Source organism: Vanessa atalanta, chromosome Z (assembly GCF_905147765.1).
Source record: "Vanessa atalanta chromosome Z, ilVanAtal1.2, whole genome shotgun sequence".
NCBI lineage: Eukaryota > Metazoa > Arthropoda > Insecta > Lepidoptera > Nymphalidae > Vanessa > Vanessa atalanta.
In genome coordinates this window covers 2,451,295-2,474,476 of record NC_061902.1, presented here as the reverse complement: position 1 = coordinate 2,474,476, position 23,182 = coordinate 2,451,295, and the positions used below count along the sequence as shown (strand labels likewise).

Sequence of the window (23,182 nt, the reverse complement as noted above, 5' to 3'; positions counted from 1 at the left end):
CAAACAAAAAACAATGATTGTATCGATACTAATGGATCTATTTATATATTACTAAGTTAAAAGCCAAATTGAAAATACTCTATTGATAGTTTGAAAACAACAAACAATTCGTTTAAAATATTATCATGTTAAAACGTTAAATATTCATTGTGATTCCATGTAAAATATAGTAACCGTGACTAATATTAGTATTATGCTAAAATGGTTGAGTAAATATTTTGCATAAATGTAAATTTAATTATAATTACTCTACAAATCCAAAGCGCGTTAAGTGTCAAGAATGCTAACATCATTTTATCGCTGCATTGCAATTACGATTCTATAAAAATAAACAAGCGCTCTTCTGTAAAATTTATTACAGCTTAGTTTATTAAAACATTTAGTGGTTTTAATTAAAAAATAGAGATATTATATAGAACATACCAGTGTTGGTTTAGAAGCACGTTTAAAAAATTATTATTGTATTTGCATATATATATATGGGCCAACTAAGGGTAAGTGGTTACCAACGCTCATAGAACTTTAAGAAATATTAACCTTACATCGCCAATGCATCACCAATTTTGGCAGCTCACTCAAACTTCAAATTGGAACTTAACGGCACTAAGTATTGCTGTTTGGGAGTATAATTGATGATGAGTAGGTGTTACCTACTCAGACGGGCCATATAACAAATATATCTATTTGTAATATTAAAACGGAATTAAGAAAATTATTGTCGAAGACATATTCGATATAAAATTATTCGCGATGCGCTGAGATGGATATTAGTCGAGTTTAAATAAAGCAAAGTTTCAATATTACGTGTTTATAATTTATCACGGGCTCGACATGAAGGAATCATCTTGAAAAAAATTCTTCATGATGAATGATTCATTTTGCAACGATGGATTAAATTTAAGGAAAAGTGTCTTGTTTCACTTTACCGTCATAGTCGAACAATTATTTTTATTGCGGCAATATAAACGAGTGAATATTTTATCTGAATTTCCATATCAGAACAAAAGCGTTTCATCCCACTATTCATAAAACGTAATCCTGAAATGTCGATTCCCACTGGAAAAAATGCAATATTTTATATGAGTTTGTTCAACGCTGGGGGATTGCTGAGCAAATACAAAGCGACGTTTCAGACTTAGTTAAATGTAAGGTTGACTTTACATCACACAATCCATTTTATACACATCCCGTTTTAACACATTGGCTTGGTATGTATTTATCTCATTCCTTCATTTCACGTTCCTTCATTGCGGTACAACCGCACGAGTGAGATGGTACATACCTTAGATTGAGTTAGAATGGGACAGCGTTCATGAGGCAGATCGGTTAAGCGCCATGTATTACGTGACTTATATTTCTAAATGGTTTTATCAACTGTTACAAATTGATAAATTCATTTGATCACGGTGAAAAAGTTTCGAAAGACACTTCACGATTAATACAAAAAAAAACCTCTATGTATAGCTGTCATTTATACTCTGTGACAGCGGAACATATTCTTATTTAAAACCAGGACAGTCCCGTCATAAGCAGACCGCTTGATCATGTTAGCATTTAGAACAAAGTATTTGTAAACATATATATAACATCGTACGTTGGAGACTAAAGGAAATTAAGGTCAGATAATTATGTTTTATTCATGTGTTAGAGAGCAGGATAATCTTCGCTTTACTTTGTAATTATAATTTCAATTTATTTAAATTCATATTTAATCAATTACTTCTACTGAAATTTTAAATTTAAAATGAATACCAATAAAAAAAAACAATACAAAATAGACATGATATTTCTGCATCAAAAAGTTCCAAATGTACTATAGAATGTTGCAATTTAATTAAACCTTAAATGATACTTGTTCCACGATCAACTTTATTTTAAAATTGAGTTTTATTTCAGAAGCTCATATACCTCACAACTTTTAATACCCTTTACAGTTACGTGTTAAAACTTTATAAAGCAAAGAATTTTTTTTACGTTTATCAATGAACAATTTCATAGGAAACGTGAAAATATGTGTAAAAGTGCATCGGAGAAAAAAGAGCACATTTTAGATCTGTAATCAATTTTACCAAACTTTTTGACGTAATCCCTTTGGCAGAATTCCAGCACCTCTATGTATATATATCGAAGGTAAACGAGAACGCTCGTTATCAGATTCGTAAAAAAAAAATATTGTAGCAAACTCGAATAATATTTGACTCTCTTAAATTCGTTTATATTTTTGGTAATTCGTTTATTTTTCAATGACGACTGTCAACCTATGACCGACCCAAATTCAGTCACCGCCGCTGCATCTACTTCATCCAAGCTTACTAAAGACCATAGAGTCATTAATTATGTACATATTTAAGACGATAGAGTCTCATATTATGTATATATGACAAATCATCACTATTTATTTTATTTGATTTCCGCAGATCCCTCACACTTTTTTTTTATTTTACGCTCAGCAAAGCGGCCTGGTTACTTATATTAAAAGCTCGTTTAATTTTATTTACAAATGCCTCTTAATTTTCTGATGGTGTAATAATAATAAGTGTTTAAGTTAAGTGGTAGTTCTAGAATCAAACATGGAATGAAAATGCTTGTTCAGGCTTCACATACTTCAGTCCAAGTCTCGGGTACTTTTGACTGCTCTACTAAGCTATGCATTGCTTTCTATTAAGTAACACTTAATTTAATTTGTTAAGTATTTTTACGATTTCATGTACTTATTAGCATACAGAGCATACAGAGCTTATTTAATTCGTCGTTGTAATTTGCTTGCTCCTTATTAAAAATAAGAACTCTATATTGCATAAAAAACCGATTACCCTTTTCAAGTAGCTAAAGGTACATTCACCCGGAACCGTTTCCCATAACGAAAGCCCAAATCCGCGAAAAAGAGCCGCTTAGGGAGTTTTATAGATCCATTTTTCCTGAAGGTTTTCCTTCATTTCCTTAGCCATTCTTATACAAAGTATAGAAAACACATATCAGAAGGAGCCTAATGTGAGAATATGTCTTCTATTATTCTACTGCCAAACAGCAATACCCAGCGTTGTTATGTTCCGGTTTGAAGGATAAGCTAAGCCAATCTAACTACAGGCACAAGGGACATAACATCTTAGTTCCCAAGGATGGTGGCGCATTGGCGATATAAGGAATGGTTAATATTTCTTATAGCGTCATTTTCTATAGACGGTGGTGACCGGATATCGTAATAAAATTATGTCTATTCTATCACGTTTAGATCTAAAGTCATTAAAATATTACTTCAAGATTCTCCTAAGTTACTTACCATATAAGAATCGAAATAATAATTAACCATGATTTCTTGTTTTCCTTTGACTTTTAATTAAAATAATCGATTAAATATATGTGTATATTTACGAATAGTCATTATTTACTAGCACTGATAAAATGAAATCGAAAAATTGATTCTGAAATCCCAAGTACATGTAACCTACCTAAGAGTAGACGACGTAGCAGCGACGAGTAGCAGAATTATTATCGAAGCGATTCGATTGTCAATTTTCAGTGGCCAAAGCGTATGCGAATTGCAATTTCAAATGATTCTTGCAAGAATTATTTATTTTTAAATAATGATAAAGTTTGTATATCACGTTAATATAATTTAAAAAATCTAAAAACAAATCTAAATTCACACAAGACGTTTTTGACTAATGCTGCATGTTGCTTACGATCAAACGTCAGTAATGCATTGCGAAAATTTTTTGTTGTACCTTCAGTGACTTATGCAGCAGAGTAAGCGGTGATTTGTTCTAACTTATATCAAGCTATTGCTGCGTGCCTGATTAAGTCAGTGTTATTACATAATATACAATATCTATGGTACGTCTTTGGCAGACCATTGATTATTACAGGAATTTAAATAGCATTTAAGTCCCATTATACGAAGGAGACCATCAGATCACTCTGTGATAAAAATAACAAAATAATAGTATGATTTTCGCAGTAATATCGTTTTAAAAATAGACGTCAGGCTGATTAATTATACAAAAGCTTACTTAGCAAAATACTCATTAAAATGTTTGTCAATTTTATCCCCAGATAAACAAATTAAATAATTTGTTACACTTAAATGAAAAGCAAATACAGTAGCATAAAACCAATTGTTAATCCGAATTTTCGCTCAATTATTTGAACATCAGATTCTAAAGGGAATTCCGTCGAACTATTTAACAGAATACTATTGGTAAAATTTAACCACAATTCGGAAGTCGATTTAAGACAATTTAGTCTTTATTCAACGTTAATTGATCTAAACCGGTAAATAGTGATAATATTTTAATTGTGTGAATTATATACATTGAAAATAATTTATATTCATAATTTTATATATTTTTTCCAAATATATTATCAATTTTATATAATTGTGGTCTTCGAAAAAACTAAGGAGAGGTTTTGTTACAGATTTATGCATTACATTACAGTACTGCCTCACTGAATGGCAAGCATTCGCCTCTAATGTAACAATGAAAGATTCGTTTTTCAGCATTCACTTTCATTAGACTAACTGTTTTTTTACGATATCGGATGAACCGGTCGTATTGAGCGCATTCATATTTTTTCGATTACTTTAAAACAAATGAAATTATATTGGCGTGTCGACTTATTCTAGAATCGGTGAACTTTCCGAGGTTCCGCATTAAAATTCTCTCTTCTTACTGACTATAACGCTCGGATCTGAACTGCTAAATTAATTGCTCCCAGTGAGCTTCTTTCCAGGCCAACCCTGGTTTGGTTAGGAATTCCCTTACACTAGAAAAACAATAAAACTTCTTTTACTAAAACAAATGTCAATCACATCTAGGATGTAAAAACAAATTTTATTTATTATTTTCGTATCTCATTTCAAATTTTGTATCATTTAATCAGTTAGGTCTAAGTGTATACAGACATTTATCAAATATTAAAATAAACAGCGAACTAACTTCCAACTTTACCAAGCAACTGACTCAAATTGCCTTTGAATAATAAATTATGTTAAAGTGAGTATCACTATTAATAATATTAAAGCTATTTTGAAATACCTGCATTGTGACAGAGTTCTAAAAATAAATAGCGATTTATTTTTTTTAATTTTTTACAATATTGAAATAAAGGTATGATTTGAAATTATCAGATGTGAAGTGAAGTGAAAACAGTAGATCATGAAAAACGTGAAGTTATCACCTGTTAATAATAGTTTGGACTTATTACATATATTTTGTACTAAAGTAAAGAACAATTATATAATATACTAGCACATTAGCAAAAACCTCTTCTCATCAAATTTCGTTGCTATCACTTCTTTTATACTATCATTGTATTGTGTGTTCTTTTATTCATCTCGTGCTCGGCGGTGAAGGAAAACACCGTGAGGAAACCTGCATGTGTCTAATTTCAACGAAATTCTGCCACATGTGTATTCCACCAACCCGCATTGGAGCAGCGTGTTGGAATATGCTCCAAACCTTCTACTCAAAGGGAGAGGAGGCAGCCAGCCCAGCAGTGGGAAATTTACAGGCTGCTAATGCTAAAAAAAAATCATTACTAGTTCAAGGAGGAGCTTGAGCTCGTATCATCCTGACTTTCAATAATATATTACTCTGAATTTAAAATAATTGTTAGAAATTTAAGGAACAACGATTGAGATTAAATAAAACAATGGACTCAATCAATGCAAATTTTAAATGCGCCAAGTTTATTTATTTTTCAAAGATTATTTTTTTACCGGATATCAGTTTTACAACAAATCGTTATACCGTCAAACACGACACGAGGATTTATTAGACAAAACAGTTTTATTATGAAATTTTATCGATATATATTTGTAGTATATTTGGTTAAGTGGCTAGCCAATGAAAATAATTTTGAATTTTTTGTCAAGTATTGTAAATTACAATGGTCAAAAATCATACATGCTTTGGTTCTGTGCTGAAATTTTGTGACTGCTAGCTGCCATTGCTACAAAGTTGTTGAATATCATCTCGGACTTATCGTCCCATCGGATAAAGAGATCGAAAAAGAAAGTACACTTGGGCCTGCTTTAACTATTATCGCTCTATCGCCATGTAGTCTATAAGTTTTTTTCAATAAATCAATATCAAACTCAAAATTCCTTTATTCAACATAGAAGCATTACACTTACTTATTGATGGTCAAATTAAACACTACCACCGGTTCGGAAAAAGGAACACCCTGACCTGAGAAGAACCGGAAAGAAACTCAGCGGGTCTTTTTTTTTTTTGTCAAATTAAATAGATACATAATTGTATATAAATAGAAATAGCCAGGTGATAGCACATATCAAACATAAGCTCACTAATTGCCTTCGCACACAAGCGTTCCTTAACAATTTTTTTTTTAAATTTGGCAACAGAAGCATTTTGAACGCTTTCTGGGATCCTGTTGTAAAAGCGTATACCCCACAAAAGAGTAACTGACTCTATGCAGTCGAGTAACAGGAGTAACGAGATTGTGTTTGTTCCTTGTACCAATGTTATGAGAATCACATTTTCTCATAAAAACATTAATATTTATCCATACATACAAAACATTAGAGAATATATATTGAGAAGCAACAGTTAATATCTTAATTTATTTAAATTTATACCTTAATGATTCCTTGGCTCCTAGGTTAGGTTAGCGAATAGCCTAGTAGTATATAATATAAAATAAAATATCTAACGCCAAATAAAATTGTGATTAAGATTACTAGGAATATTGGTACTTCCAAACTAATCCTTTAATGTTGTATTCTTTACTTTATCGATTAATTTGTAATGTTTATGACATAAACTCAAACTGTGTCGTGTTATAATCATGATTGCGATGTTGATTAATCTATATCTATACTTAATATTATAAATGTGAAAGTAACTCTATCTGTCTGTCTGACGCTCTTTCACTGCCAAATCAATGAACTGATTTTGACGAAATTTGATATGAAGCAAACTTTAAGTCCAAGGAAGAACATGCTACTTTTTTTGCCTGACACATGACAACCAACCCTTAAAACGCGAGGGAAGCCGCGGGCGACAACTAGTCATCAAGAAATCAGACAGTTTGTATTAAGTACGAATCAGTAAAGTGAAAATAACTGAACTATTTCAGTACAAGCAAACTCTTTTACGTGTAATGGCGTAAGACTACCTTATAAGTATATACGTATCTAGTTAAGCCTAAAACGAAAATAATTGCATGCGTTAAATCAAATATTAAATTCCAAAAGCGCCGGTAATTTGACTTTATAATGGACAAATAGAAGGAAGATCAAAATTGGAACTCAAAGCGCATTGTTGTTGAAGTTTGACAGAGTTGTTACCAAACTTAACAGACGTTTAAGCAATCGAGCGACACTGAATTAAATCGGCATTCAAAGAGCAAAATCTATGAAACGTTCCTTATCCGATCGAGATATTCAAATTATTTTAAAACTTTAAGTCAAATACATTATGAAACTAGACGGAATATCTAAAGTTTCGACGAATTAATATACTATAGATAACGTTAAATGTTTCATACTGACTAAAATGGAAAATGATATTAATTTAGGTAATAGAATAATTGGATGATTGATTCAGATCGCTCCTTCAAATTAGACGGTATTCGACCGACATGTTCATGATAGAATCATCGTATATTATCGGATCGGATTATGGATCGCAATTTTAGGTTGTAGTTCAGAATATAGCAAGGATGATAGTTGCAATTTGTCAACGGTATCTCCCACGCATCTCGTGTAACCCGTTATTGCAACCATTTCAAGCCATTATTGTGCAAAATTACATACTGCACACACAACTTGCTCTTCGCTATTATTATTACGATGATCGTTTCGTAATCTCGTGATGCTTCAATTTAGTTAGACTACTGATCCTGATTCTTGATCGCTGATTTCGATGATGTTTTTTTTTAAAGCATTCTACCAATGTCCCATTTTAAAGAATTGCTCATACTAGGAGTATGGTAAAATTTTGTGCTATGAGTAGAGACGTCACAAGCCCCTTTAGGTGTGACGTCACCATTCCTAGCACAAGATGTGATGTCAAATAGCAGTACTTTTTTCATCACTTCGGCCCATAAACTATTGCACTAGTGACGCGTAAATAATAATATTTATAATATAAGTAGGGCTTAGTTTCATAAGTGCTTATTAATTCATTAATTTTAATTTTTGCAGGGCCGCAGGAGGAGGTGGAATGTTTGGCGATGTCAACATATCCGCTATTTTGGACTCGTTCAGTATCAGTTACGACAAAAGAGTAAGACCAAACTATGGAGGTTAGTAACAAGGATAAATAAGAATACTATAAGTAAATTCTATAATATTTTATACATAATCATGAATACGCTAATAGATTAAAAAATAATTAAAATAAATTCTCGTGCTTTAGACGAACAAAAAATAACTTACCTTGATATAAATAATTTATATTTTGCCCATTACAAAAATATGCAGTTATTAAATATATTTTTAATTCAATGTATAGATATTTCGATTATAAGTGTTATAGGTTGATTTAATATTTAATGACATTGAAATAGAAGAAATAGTAGACCTGTATGAATATGTCATAAAATGTATAATACGGATAAATATAATTATGTGTATATTTTTTATAGCGTTGAGGGTTTATTTCCCTTGCGTCGGTCATCTACTTCGACCCTTTTAATATTTAATACAATACCTAGCGATACGATTCATTTAAAAATATAATAAGATAGAGACCGAATGTTTGAAATAACAATAACTTGGTACCGTCTCCGTTATCAGAATGACAATTCATTTAAATAAAGAAACTATTTAGTCTCGTCACACAAATAGTTAATACTGTTATTACTTTTCAATATACCATTTCTTATTTAGATTAAAATTTCATTCTATTTTCAAAATTGAAAGAAGATCATAGGACCTTTTTTGTCACTAAGGCTTATTTATTTATTTAGTATTATATTTTTTGTTAAATCAAATGTCAAATTATTACTTACCACTACGTATTTGAAATGTGTGTTTGAAGTGATCACACGGATTTTGAAGGTATGTATTTTTCAATAATTTAGGTAAAAAAGATTGCCATATTAAAATATTATTCTTTTAAAATATAAACATGAGTTTTACATAATTTATTTGGAATGTTTCCTAAACTTTAAATTATCATATAAGCTTTTGTTTATTAGATCCGAGACTAATTTAAACAATTTTGATATATATCAATAAACGGCGCCCGAAGCAATAATATAATATCATAATCAGCGTTCGTTAATAAAACCGATAATCCATTAATACGATTCAACAAACTATTACCTCATTTAGAGACTAATTCGGCTTCGTGAGAACATTTATCATTAACATTTTTTATCAGACTTGAATTTACGACGAATTATTAACATGGAACATATGTTCAAATATATCATTCTCATAACCGACCACCAATTCCCTAAACCAAAGCCCAGCCAACCATTACCTTGCGGGAAAAGATCACGATATCTTTACAGTTTAAATATACGATATATTTAATTTAATGTTAATCATCTCTGAAATGTAATCAACAGTTACATTCTTAAACGTAATTAAATTCACTTTAATTTTAATATCTGACAGTTTCATTTGCATCGCAACTAAAACGCCCACACTTACAATTAAGACTCCAACTAATCTCATAAATTATATACATATATAATTTTATGATATAGATATAGAAACGACATCATTTTCTTTGTTACTTAGTCTCTTAAAATATGAGTAGTAATTTAATTACCTGCCGATATGTAGTTAGTTTTTCAAATTTTCGGCTATTTAATACAAACCTTGTTTTTTAAATTGCGGTATATTGGTTTGTTGGTCGTGCGTTTAATGTTCGCCGTACCTATTTCTTTTTTATTTTATCTTCTTTAAGTCTATTCAAATTTATTATTAATTTCAATTACATTTATTGCAATCTTTTCTTTTTACACAACAATATAACATCGTGCTTTAAAACGATAGGCTATTATTCAAAACATATTATTTAACTATAAAATGAAAAAGCAGCTCAAAAAGTAATTAGCTATCTCGTTTATAGCCTCAGTGCAGCCTAAAATATACAAAAGGTGACGTTGTCTTTTGAACATTGTTAGTGTAGGCTATTGTTTTAAATTATTTATTATTCACATTTATATAAACGACACAGAAATAGTAAGAAATATGAAAAAACAGATAAGATTTTTTATAAAACGTAATAAGAGAAAATCTCAATTTATATTCAGTTTGGAACTGACATCGTTTTAATAATCAAATAAACAAATTTGAAATTCGAATTTTATTTCATTTTCACAATTTTCATAGAGTGAATTCTGTCCAATTAACTTCAGTCTAGTCTTTGTTTAAGCTACGTGCACAAAGGTATCCCTTTTCATAAATCATTAGCAATTTACCTTGACTAACATCATCTGTAATTATCATTGTATCAATGATAAGCTAACTTTAATATACCGTGTACGAATTTCTATTTAAAAATAAGATAAAATTTCAAACTTCTTCCTTTACTTATTTTACATCAGTAATTTTAGATATAATTCGAACCGATACAAAAAAACAAATACAATAACATCTAGTTTATTCGTCATAGTCACGGAAATTATAGCGACGTCCACGCGACAGAACCACTTGTCATGTGTGTATTGTGTCGTTTTCAGGACCACCCGTGGAAGTGGGGGTTACCATGTACGTGCTCTCCATCAGCTCTCTCTCTGAAGTGAAAATGGTATCTCATACTCAAAGCAATATTAAAGACACAGCGCATACATAGCAAAATTTGTCCTTTAGTATAATCACCAGCATTACCGTTCATCGTAGCACCCGTGTCCACGGTTCGATCGCTATAGGCGCGGTACGATGCGATCACGACCAGGTTGCGATCGCATCGACGCGACATCGACGCGTTCTTTTCCGCACGCACCCCGCGCCTCTCGCCCCGCTCCGGCAATGGGGCACGTCATTGTCCTCTGGTTTGGTTTTCACGGCGCGAGGCGCGCGCGCGACTCACAATTGGGCTTGATTGCAGGTCCGCCAGTGGAGGTGGGCGTCACCATGTATGTGCTCTCTATCAGCTCCGTCTCCGAAGTGCTCATGGTACTCGCCACTGTCAGCTCACGCTTGACTCGGTCTCTCCGGCCACGGCCGCTGCGACCGAGCAGCCCCAGATACGAGGCTGCGAGCATGTCCGCGTTTCGTGGAGCAAACGCCCTTTGTCAGCCAACCTGCTTTCTTATTATGTGTCCCCAGACCCTATAACTTGTGTTAAGCAAAAATTGCTTTATGACGTCATAATAAGAACAGCAATCCGTTTTAACCTTACAAGTTATCAGGTTGTGTGTCCAGCAGTATTCGTAATTCCAAAGACAAATCAATCTATTTAACGCGAAGTGGTGATGGTGGTCCTCAGATTATATATTAAGCTTAAGGTTATAAGGTTAAGAATGTAGCTTAAAGTACAACATTAAGCTAGATTCTTAAACAGGCTTTAGGTACGGAACGCTTAAGGTAACGATTTTATCATTCTATAACGCGTAAAAATAAATTTAAAGTTTTAATACTAAAGTAACATCAACACTTCGTTCGTAAATAGTTTTTTGTATCTACTACAGCAATGCACCAATAACTTTAATACAACATCGGTGCAAACGAAAGATACTCTATGGATTTGCGACGACTGTTTAATTCTTCGTAACTCATTTCGTAGTTTGATGTGTATGTACGTATGTGTGTATCTACTGAAATTGCCTAAATATTCGTTACCTTTCACGCTCTCAAGTAATTTGGAACACCGGTTGATATAGTTCTAATTTTTCTATTCGCTTAAATTAATTTTAATATTTTATATATTAGTTTAATGTAGATACTAACAATAATACTCGTAAACCCACTTTATCCGGTCTTCCAAAATATGGAATTTTACGAGCTGCTAGGCGTTTGGGTAAAGACCCCGAAGTGGAAACCAAATCAAAGCTCAGAAGGTCACAGTAAGACGTGACCCATGGCCATGGAGAGGTTGTCTATTTTGTAACATAAATCTCAATAAGCCGATATCACCAATTAATGATATTTTATTCTTCAAACATTATCCAGTTATTTACACGTGGCAATTTGTGTATTTGTCGGCTTGTTAGCTTCGATTAAGAGATAGCCTTTATCGAGCCGTGGGTGCCTGCGCCACCGCCCACTCACCTCGCCCTATCCCACCACCAAGCACCCATTTCATTATTAGACCACACCAATTTTACTTAGGCTTCGTGTCACACACAACACTGCACTTTTTTATCGTTCCAAGCTTCGCTCAATTTGTCCATTCAATGTAGTAAAAATATACGAGGTGCGTGTTTTTGTATTAATTGTAAAATATCTACTGAAGTTCCAACACTAGCATCGGGATTGTTTTTAGATTTGACGGTATTAGCAAACCCACAAATGCTCTTTACTGGTTCACGTAGGGTATCAGCTACCAAATCAAAGCATGCAAGTGTTAGATGTTTTTATATTATATATTAATTTTGTATTATTCAACCCATTATAACTGTTGCTACTAAATTCATAGTTCTCACATCAGATACTTTAATTATCCTATCATTGAAATATCATGTTCAGTCAATTACATTAATCAGTGAGATCTATGTTTTGATCGCTATGTATTAATAACATTTTCATTATATATTAATTTTCAACGATTTATATTACGTTTGTGTATTTTTCCTTCAGGATTTCACGCTGGATTTTTACTTCAGACAATTTTGGACTGACCCTAGATTGGCATACAAAAAGAGACCTGGTGTTGAGACATTATCGGTTGGCTCCGAATTTATAAAGAACATATGGGTACCAGATACGTTCTTCGTAAATGAAAAGCAATCGTATTTTCACATTGCGACTACCAGCAACGAATTTATTCGTATTCATTATTCAGGGTCTATCACTAGAAGCATCAGGTAATATCGAACTTAATTATATTAAATATTCTCTAAAAAATATCACAAACGAATTTTAAATTATCGCATACACACACTTGAAATTATGGCGAAATACAAGCAGTATTGAATAAAATTTTAACTCAATAAAATTTGATTAAAAAATAACATACGATATAAAGCATTACTAACTATTAATATGTACGCAGATATTTTTAATTACATTAAATATTCTCTCAATAATATGTAATATAATAAATATGAAGTTCTATTAAACCAGGTTGCGGTTCGTCTCATTTTGTATTCGATATAAAATTAAATACACTTTCATACAAACAAGCGTGTAAATACATCAGATCGGATAATAATTCACTTTGTTTAAAACAGATTAATGGATTTATTTCAATATATTAATATAACGTCTATTTATACGATAAATAACAAGTATATTTAATCAATTAGCGGTTTGAAAATACGCTATTAAAATAAAAGCAATTTAAATAAAACAACGATAAAAAGCGTGCGTATACCTCGGACCGATCAATCAGTGCCTCGATACGATATGCCAACTCCACTAAGAAACCAGTTCAGTCGTACGTGTTTGTAGATTCTTCAGAAATAATTTAGTATTGAAACAAATAAAAATTGTTGTAGGTAACATTTGTTTGATTTATTTGATTTGTGATTTTTTATGTTTTTTTTTATTATTTGAATATACCAGCGTTCGTTTTTCCTTTATTGCGGTTTTTTATTTGACAAACGTGTAGATGATGGCAATTAATTTACGTATTAATTTTATTGGAAAGTGAAGAAGTTTATGTTGAAAATGCTAATAAAATATATTTTTATATCATTCGATTTGATTTTTCTTTCAGATTAACTATCACCGCATCATGCCCTATGAATCTTCAATATTTCCCAATGGATCGGCAGCTTTGCCATATTGAAATCGAGAGTTGTAAGTATTTGGACAATAGTTTGAATTACTATGATATTGTGTATAATATGCAACAAAAACCATGTTAACTATATAAATAACACAATATTTATTCAATTTAATATATACTGTGATTTTTTAATGTTTGTTATCGTATTTTTATATATGCTGTTCAATAAAAGTGATTAATAACACGCTTAATATAATATGTATCGTGCAAATGTCTAATATTAACTAATGTAAGGCTGTGGAGTCTCCGTCGCGTGTAAATTAAATCAAAAAGTTTAAATAATATTTGAATACTCGTTCGAAATGCGAGGCTAAAGAGAATTTATGATGATAGAAAAATAATAATTAATTCTATTTAAGAGATGCGTGTGTGTTCACCTAAAGCAATCATTGATTTGATTCTTACCACAATGCAAATTATCACTAGGCTTACAGATATTGTGTTGTGACCACTTTCTTGTATCACAGATGCTACTCAGGGATACCCTGTGAGCACAAGCGTACAACCTAATCGTCGACACGTGCTGTGATTACCCTCGTGTTCTCATAAATTGGAATGTCTCCTTCTCGCATACAGCACCCGCAGAAGGCAGACTCGTAAAATAGTAAGCCTTTGTCCTCACGTGCATTAAGCGAAAGAACTGATATCAAGACATCGACGCTGCGATAGCTGAGCGGGCCGAAGGAGGCGGGGTACGGCAACCGCGGGGTCTGCTCAACCACCGAGAGCCGTGCCGCAGACGCGGAACGCACGCGACCGACCCCACTATACCCGCGCACCCGCGCACCCCCGCACTCCTCACCATCCGCACCCGCCAGAAATTCCTTCCACGCAATACGCGACACGCACCGCAAAACATCGCTTTACGCACGCTTTTTATCACACTACACTGACCGATCTTCCTTGCATGCCTCTCACATCTGACTGCTTTATTTTCTCGATATTATATGTTTATTAAATTTAACACCTATTTTTAATATTAGAATTTTTCTTTTGTGTTATGACACCTTTAGATAGAACTAGTAGATTTATATTTTTCTATCATCCATACCGAGCCGATTCGAGTTTGGAAGCTATATTATAAACCCAACTCGGTTCAGCTCAATAAGTCTCGCCCTATGATCCCGCGAGTCCCACCGACACCAGCCGCGTGAGGGTACGCGATGCTTCTCAGCGTAAGTGATAGCGTTTTGTGTGTTTGGCATGTCTCCGGAGTCGGATACACAATGAGAGACATTCGGTATCACTGGAAGGACGGGCTATTGAGTGTCGGCATGAGCAATGAGGTGCAACTACCCCAATTCCGAGTGCTGGGACACCGCCAGAGCGCAACCGTTGTAACTCTCACTACAGGTAAATAATTTGCAATGCCTGCTGTCCAAGCATTGTCCATCCATGCTCTGCATCCGACCCCGTCTCCCTCAGCCCGTGTGCAGACGTTCGACCCGCGACACTAGCACACACGCTAAATACGACATGACAACCGCACGACAAGACGCGCGACGCCGAGCTCGCGACTCCCCGCTCTTACCCCGACCGAATAACGACTCGAGTTACAAAACCCATTGCGATGGGCCTGGGGTTTTTTTCATTTATGTATCCGCTGCGCACAGTCGGCTACACCATGCGGGACATCCGATACAAATGGAACGAGGGGCCCAATTCTGTTGGTGTATCGAGCGAGGTGTCGCTACCACAGTTCAAGGTGCTCGGCCATCGTCAGCGAGCCATGGAGATCTCACTCACAACAGGTACTATAAACGGGGAAGTCAAAAAGTAGGCGACTGAAAAACTTAATACAAATTTACAAAACGTGAAACACTGAACATAAACAGCCACGATTCTTTTCACGTCCTGCTTTTGTATTTTTGCACTAACAACACTGAGTTGTTTGTTTTAGTAATGTCAATTTATTATAAGTGATTCCCTATTAATAATTAATTAATTAACACTAAATAAAAATCCTTTCACAAGTAAATTTAAAATTTGTTGTCCTACACGTATTGAGTTGTTTAGAAGTACTAGTAAAAACGATTCACTGATAATTTTACAAAATATTGTTTATTAAGCATTTTTTGCCAGAAAATTAAAAAATATGAATAATTTTACAGGAAATTACTCGAGACTGGCTTGTGAAATACAATTTGTTCGTTCTATGGGATACTATCTGATTCAAATATATATACCATCTGGTTTGATTGTCATTATATCCTGGGTATCTTTCTGGTTGAACCGGAATGCGACTCCTGCTCGAGTTGCTTTGGGCGTGACAACTGTCTTGACGATGACTACTCTCATGTCCTCAACAAACGCTGCTTTACCTAAAATCTCTTACGTAAAATCGATCGACGTTTACCTTGGCACTTGCTTCGTGATGGTCTTCGCCAGTTTACTGGGTAATTATTTCACTGAATACTTTTGCTAAGCGAATGTTTGTATACATTCAATTTTTATGTCAATATAGCAATGTGCCAATATGAAAATGTGCGTTATTTCATAGCAGCAAAGCGAATAATGTATATGATAATAATTTAAGGCGAAGAAAAATTATATGTAATGGAACTCTTTAATATGAACGGAGTTCTACATTTTTACAGAATACGCAACGGTTGGATACATGGCAAAGAGGATTCAGATGAGGAAACAAAGATTTGTAGCCATTCAGAAAATTGCTTCGGAGAACAAAAAAATGCCCGTGGATTGTCCTTCAGTTGGAGATTCTCATACCCTATCGAAGATGGGAACTTTGGGAAGGTGTCCTCCACCAAGACCATCAGTAAGTCGAAAAAGGAATAATTCTCATTTATATCAATTCTATTTCTACTCTTGCTGGTGCACAGCAATGCACTTAGCATTGTTATGTTCTGGTTTGAAGAGTCAGTTTATCTTAAGGTTATTTGTGAAGTATTTTTCACTAAATCATTATTAATCCTTGTTTTACCACAAATTTGTTTATTTTTACCTTGGCCAATTAAAATTGAACTTTTTCACTTTAAATTAATATAATGGTCGGTAACTTGACTGTAACAATAATATTTTGACCTTGACAATTGTACAAGCTAATAAATAGATAAGCGTTGTAAAATAAATATACCTATTACTCATTTTATTTATTAATAAATGCACCCTTCTGAAGCCTAAGCGATAAAGTTTTATTTGAATTAACATTTCAACTTTACAGGAAGTCCGATTCAAGGTACATGACCCAAAAGCTCACTCAAAGGGGGGAACTCTGGAAAATACCATTAATGGCGGCAGAGGTGCAGAGGAAGATAATCCTGGACCCCCATCTCATCTTATCCATCCGGGAAAGGTAAAATTCGCTAATCCTTAACAAGGTTTTCTTACTCTTATAAATAATTTGCTGGGCGATCATTTATGCTTGCGTTTGTGTAATGGTCTGCGAATTAACTTTTGCGTGTTGCTTCCGATAAAATAAATTATTTATGTCCTTATTATTACATATAATATATTCACGCGAAAGGGTCTCGAATTACTTAAGTACTAAATTGTAATAGGACTTACTTTTTACTATGATGAAGGTTACTTCCATAATTGGTTTCGTGTTAAAACTAACTGATGTTATCAAATGATTTATAAACGCGAATGTACTTATTTATGGCAGCCACCCTATTTTATTATACGAGTTAATGGTCACGTGCTTAATTTCAGGACATAAGCAAGCTGTTGGGCATGACGCCATCCGATATCGACAAATACTCCCGCATAGTATTTCCCGTCTGCTTCGTCTGCTTTAATCTTATGTACTGGATTATATACCTTCATGTATCCGACGTCGTGGCTGACGATCTGGTTCTTCTGGAAGAGGATAAATAGAGGGGGCTTATTAAAGCCCACTTGTTTGGCCGCAGATTAAAAATCGTATAGTATATTTGAAACTATTACAATGTTTTAACATAATGGTTATATGCAAATAAATTTAAAGTTAAACGTTATAAGATGCTATTATTCTGATCGTTTTTGTCTTAAATACAATAACTTGGTAAAATTAATGACCAGAAATAAAATTATCCTTTAATAATGATAATTTTATTTTATTTATTATTTTAAATTATCAAAAATATAAATAACGATTTATTTTCGCTAATAATAACAAACATTTTAATTAATATGAGTACGCTAGCAAACTTGGAGATATTTGAAAACACAAAAATATTTTGAACTAAACTTTGAACAGAATTAGCTGACAATGTACTGAAGCGTCACTCCTTTGGATATAATTTCAAAATTAAAAATTTTGCTCTATGAATATCACTTAGAAGGCTTCAATACTTAGTATTATTGTGTTCCGGTTTGAAGGGTGAGTATACATGCACAAGAGACATAACATCTTTGTATCCAAGCTTAAAATGTATCCTAATACAAAAATCATCCAAGATATTGAATTTAAGACTATCACAGATAAAATAGTTCTTAAAAAACGTTAACATAACACGTTTCAAATATATTATAAAAGCGGTTAAACGAGTGGAGCTTAAATCAAATTAATTATAAGTCTGATGCTCAACTTTTTCGCTTAAATTATTATTATTATTATTAATTAGTAGAAATGTATGTACTTTTGTTAAATAATTAGCGACTTGTTTATATGTTTTGCAAATTCTATACTATTGTTATTATGTCACTAGGTATTATTATTTTTATATTTTTTGTCGCAAATCATTTCAGAAACATTTATATTTAATAATTTCTTATCGTAGCTTCATTACGACTATGTTATTTGTATGTTATAAATTTAATGTTTTGATTAAGCGATCGATACTGCTTCTCATTGGAAATATGCATGATGTTTTTATATTATATTATTTCAACTATCTGGGTTTGCTCTCATCCTGTTCTAGGCGGCTATAGTCATTTGAAATCGATTCTTCAATCATTTATTTTTTTTTAAATTAAGAATATGAAAATGCACTATAGATGCATATCACATATAATAAATATAACTTTATCTGCTTAAGAATAGGATTTTTGCAAGCCTTACCCAAGTGAAAAAAAATTATAGATGTAATAATGATTGCGTCTATACTGTCGTATGCATTTAATTAGTTAATGATAATGTATATACATATAACGATCTACGACTACGATGACGAACTCAATACGAGATTCATAAATTATGTATAAATATGATCTTCATTTCATACTTTAGCTTGCATGAGCGAAGAACGATTGCAAAGCCTCTAGCATGTACGATCTGTTTTTATTACACATAATAATAAAAACACTCTATATAATCAATGTACATATATATTAGAACAACTATAGAAAACACATTCCTCTCCAAATATCTGATATTTAATGAATGGACGACGTAGTGTCTTCTTTAAATAAAATAAAAAACGAAAAAAAAAACCCAAAAAAAAAATAGTAATTTAAATCATCCCGGCATACATCCACTCATTGTAAAATTATTTTTAATTTCTAATTCTATTAGTTTCATTTTTCCTTGCTTGTTCTAGTCGAAATATTATTTTGCAAATATATTAAAAATATTTAGTGATTTTAATATTAATATTAGATATAAAGTTATTCATAAATATTTACCTATAAATAATGCAATTGTGCAGTAGATGATATCATCAGACTATGTACTGGTTAAGAAGTTAATTGTTTGAATAGAATAGTACTGCACAGTTACGTAGATCATGCAAGGCTTCTCAAATTAGACAATTAAGCTTATTTTGTTGGCCCTACTTACAAATGCTCTAGTAGTTATTCCGCAATTTGAGCATTAGATCCTTAGTTGTTAATATGGGGAGCATAATACATAAAGTTGTTATCACACGATAACGGCGACCGCAGCGTTTTGTTCTATTGCGGCTTAAAAACGCAATAAAACTAGCTGTCACTACACATACATTTTTGTCAACAATATGTGATTCACGATCACATAATATTGTCAATTGACGTTTTCGGATGTTAGCAACTAGTTTCTTTTATTTTGAATAATTCAAAATATTAGAATTATGTGTAACACTCCCTATTTTAACAACCGCTCTTGTCCCTCGATTATCTGAGATGCAGAACTCCTGTCATCAGCTACGACAGTGTCAACACAACATTCAATAATATATTGAATTAATGGGTTCCTTAAGGAGTAGGAATGTAGATACAAATAAGAATGCATTGAACAATTTTATTCATAAACGATGACACGATATTAAATAAGTTTATTAGAGAAGCGATATTATTTATTATGTAATGTATTAAAATGTTTATTAACGTTAAGTATGTCTGTAACCTTACGGAACCCGCAGGGAGGTTCACGGTCATTTTTAAAATTTAATAAATACTTAGCTATTTATACATTTGTTTAACGATTCGTTGTTTATCAAAATAAATAGATGTTATAACGATTTTATAGAAGTTAATTTTTTAAATGACTGAAATATCAGTTTTTTTCTATAAGTGCAGAAGACAATTTTAAATATATCTATATTAGAAAATGTAGTGCAATTAAAACTATATCTAAACTTGACATGCGTGAAAACGTTGCGTTTATGGCAATGTCATGTGAATTAGCTTAATATATTCTGCATTTATAGAAACGGACTAATTAAATAGCACATATATATATTATATTTTTTGATAATGTTTATCAGTTTTTTCCTCAAAATTGATGTCCAATTAATAAGTTTGAAGAAATACCATCACATACCATGTTAATACTCGTAGAATAACTGAATTCGTATAACGACTTTTGCACTCGGTAAATAATGTGTATGAATTTATGTCCGGTTACTATATTCAAGAAAGTATAAGTTTCGATTACGAATGTTGAAATTTCGTATAAAGCGAAATTCTGAATCCATAATCGGGATTTAAAGAAACTGATCAACGGGTCGTTACTCAATAACGACTGGTATATAACGTTTTTGTGGTAACGTATCGTTAATTTCAGAAACCGGACATTAGATCAAAGTCGCTTATATGAATGTATTGTATCGTTAGTGTACTAAGTGGTAGTCTTAATAATATTATCTGAAACGAAATTCTAAAATATACGTTTAGTGATTAGTATTTAAGTGATTGGTAGATACGACTTTTAATATATAGACCATAACGATCGAACACACTTCAGCAAATAAAAAAACTTTTCATTGTAATAAATTCATTATATTATTGATACATGGTAACAAAATGGTCTTTATATATATTAATAATTAATATTTATTAGACATTGTAAGAAGTTGAATTAGAATCGATGTGAATTTATTCTGAATAGGGTACGTGTAAGACAAACTGTGTATATAAATTGAAATTATAACGAAATTCATTGGACACCTGTTTTAAATAAGAATATTCGAAATTCAAAATTCATCGATTATGATCGAGTGTAATTAAGTAACCTTTGTAATTACTTGGCATATTGGTGATAACTCCCAATGTCACTCAAGTATTTAATATTTAATATTCTGAATGTGTATACTCGTATAGTTAGATAAACAAAATTTAAATAAGGATAATTTAAACTAAGCATTTAACTATAAAAGGCATTTAGTATAGATACTATCGGCTCTATTAGTAAAAAATGTTTATGGGTGTTTAGGTTAATACTGACGTTACTAGCTTCCTTTGACATTCGAAGGAAGATGAGGAATTTTTGTTTGACTGATAACACTCTAAACATTAATCAAACGATAGAGTCGTTAGTCGTTAAAATCATTTATTTCTTGCGAATACCTCACTTTAAAACTTTACATTAAAAGCACAAATATTTATTATCAGATAGTACGATTACAGCTACAATTTAGGATAGGCATAAAAAAATACATAAAAATCAACCAAAAACTACCTGTACCAGCGTATAAGTATCTAATTTTCAAGTCGATAGGATCATTTAATTGTAAAACGATGTAATTAATCGTTTAGTGTCATAATTTTAAGATGACGTACGTATATAAGTCCATAGCGCAAAAGTTATTACCTAAAGGATTTTTAACGAATATCTTGATGTACCTATTAGGTAAATATAATATCATACAATCTGTTTAATAAGTGTAGCTGCACTCTTTTGATTCCTAATTAGATACTTGTATCCGGATAGGAGAGCCTCGCAGGTTGATTGCACTTGATTTATAAGATCGCTAGTCGTGCAATAGGGTGCGCGCGTCAAATACCGTACGGATGAGAATAATGTAAGGGGCACTATAATAAACCGATTAAGTTTACAATCTTGGACTGGACGTCATATTTTAATCGGACTTGTAGAATCGTGTGTTTGAAACGTTTTGTACGGAATTAAGATTTTCATCAATTAAGTCGCACCTAGAAAACGAACACGAATTCGAAAATTAAATATCAATGATTTTGTATTAATAACAATTTGTTCATATTATATCACGAATAATTAACTGTGTACGAAATAGTAAAGGTAAAAAAATATCATCTTTACGTGCTTCGAGTTCATAAGTTATATAGTAACAGAAATATAATTATAAATAGTAATTACTTATAGGTATAATATGAAATAAGAAATAAATATGCCGAGTAACGCACAAATAACAAAGTAGATAGATATTGTAACGCATACGCGACTATATCTAATAGAAATAATATAAGAAAAATAAAATATTAAAAAAAAAAGAAAAAAAAAACAAAAGAAAAAATCACACAAAAAAATATTAGATTCTTTTCTCTTAATGTGTCGTTAGAAACTAAATAATCCAAATAAAATATAATTTAAAGGGAAGACATCTCGGAACTCGGAACGGTCTACGATTGTATATTAGTATAGACCAGTGGCAACGATTTCGGTGAAAAAATGCTAAGACTAAGAGCAGATATTCGAAACTTAGACCAAAAAGATAGAAAATAGTTCTATTCTTAGAGAGCGAAAAATTAAAAAAAATAAAAAAACTAATAAAAGCACTGATTTTGTAAAATACTAGTACTATTATTTGGATAGTTTAGTTTAAATTAAATTGGTTAAGTTAAATATAATAATAATTAATATTCATTGCCAATTTACAGAAAAAAACCAAAAAAAAAAAACACAAAAAAAAAAATAACGTCATCTAAGATATTCATTCGCAAGTGATAAAACAAATGATTATACATTTATAATGATTGTAAAAAAAAAATCGCTGAAGTTTTTAATTCAATCATTATAATTATAAATACCTACATTTCATATTCATTTATAAATATTCACAATCGACATTCGTACACTCACCAAATTATTTATTAATTAATCATACACTAGTTAGCTTCTCTATTAATTTACCCATTAACTAATCATCAAAATCTTTTTATCTCATTAACGATATATACTTGAATATATC

At 32.0% G+C, this 23,182-nt stretch overlaps 1 protein-coding gene across 2 annotated transcripts in view; it reads left to right on the top strand.

The window, feature by feature from the left end:
- The window catches only part of LOC125075875 (gamma-aminobutyric acid receptor subunit beta), a 39,716-nt gene extending 21,841 nt beyond the window's left edge, over positions 1-17,875 (top strand). The window contains exons 2-10 of one of the 2 annotated variants that reach the window (XM_047687703.1): positions 8,171-8,271; positions 10,666-10,733; positions 12,725-12,951; positions 13,806-13,888; positions 15,491-15,628; positions 15,989-16,273; positions 16,475-16,653; positions 17,059-17,190; positions 17,550-17,875. In XM_047687703.1, coding sequence (XP_047543659.1) covers positions 8,171-8,271; positions 10,666-10,733; positions 12,725-12,951; positions 13,806-13,888; positions 15,491-15,628; positions 15,989-16,273; positions 16,475-16,653; positions 17,059-17,190; positions 17,550-17,714 — 1,378 coding nt within the window. In that variant the 3' untranslated portion in view covers positions 17,715-17,875. Of the gene's footprint in view, positions 1-8,170; positions 8,272-10,665; positions 10,734-12,724; positions 12,952-13,805; positions 13,889-15,092; positions 15,231-15,490; positions 15,629-15,988; positions 16,274-16,474; positions 16,654-17,058; positions 17,191-17,549 lie in introns of both variants that reach the window. The other variant, XM_047687704.1, reaches the window with a different exon arrangement.
- The last annotated feature ends 5,307 nt before the right edge of the window (positions 17,876-23,182 follow it).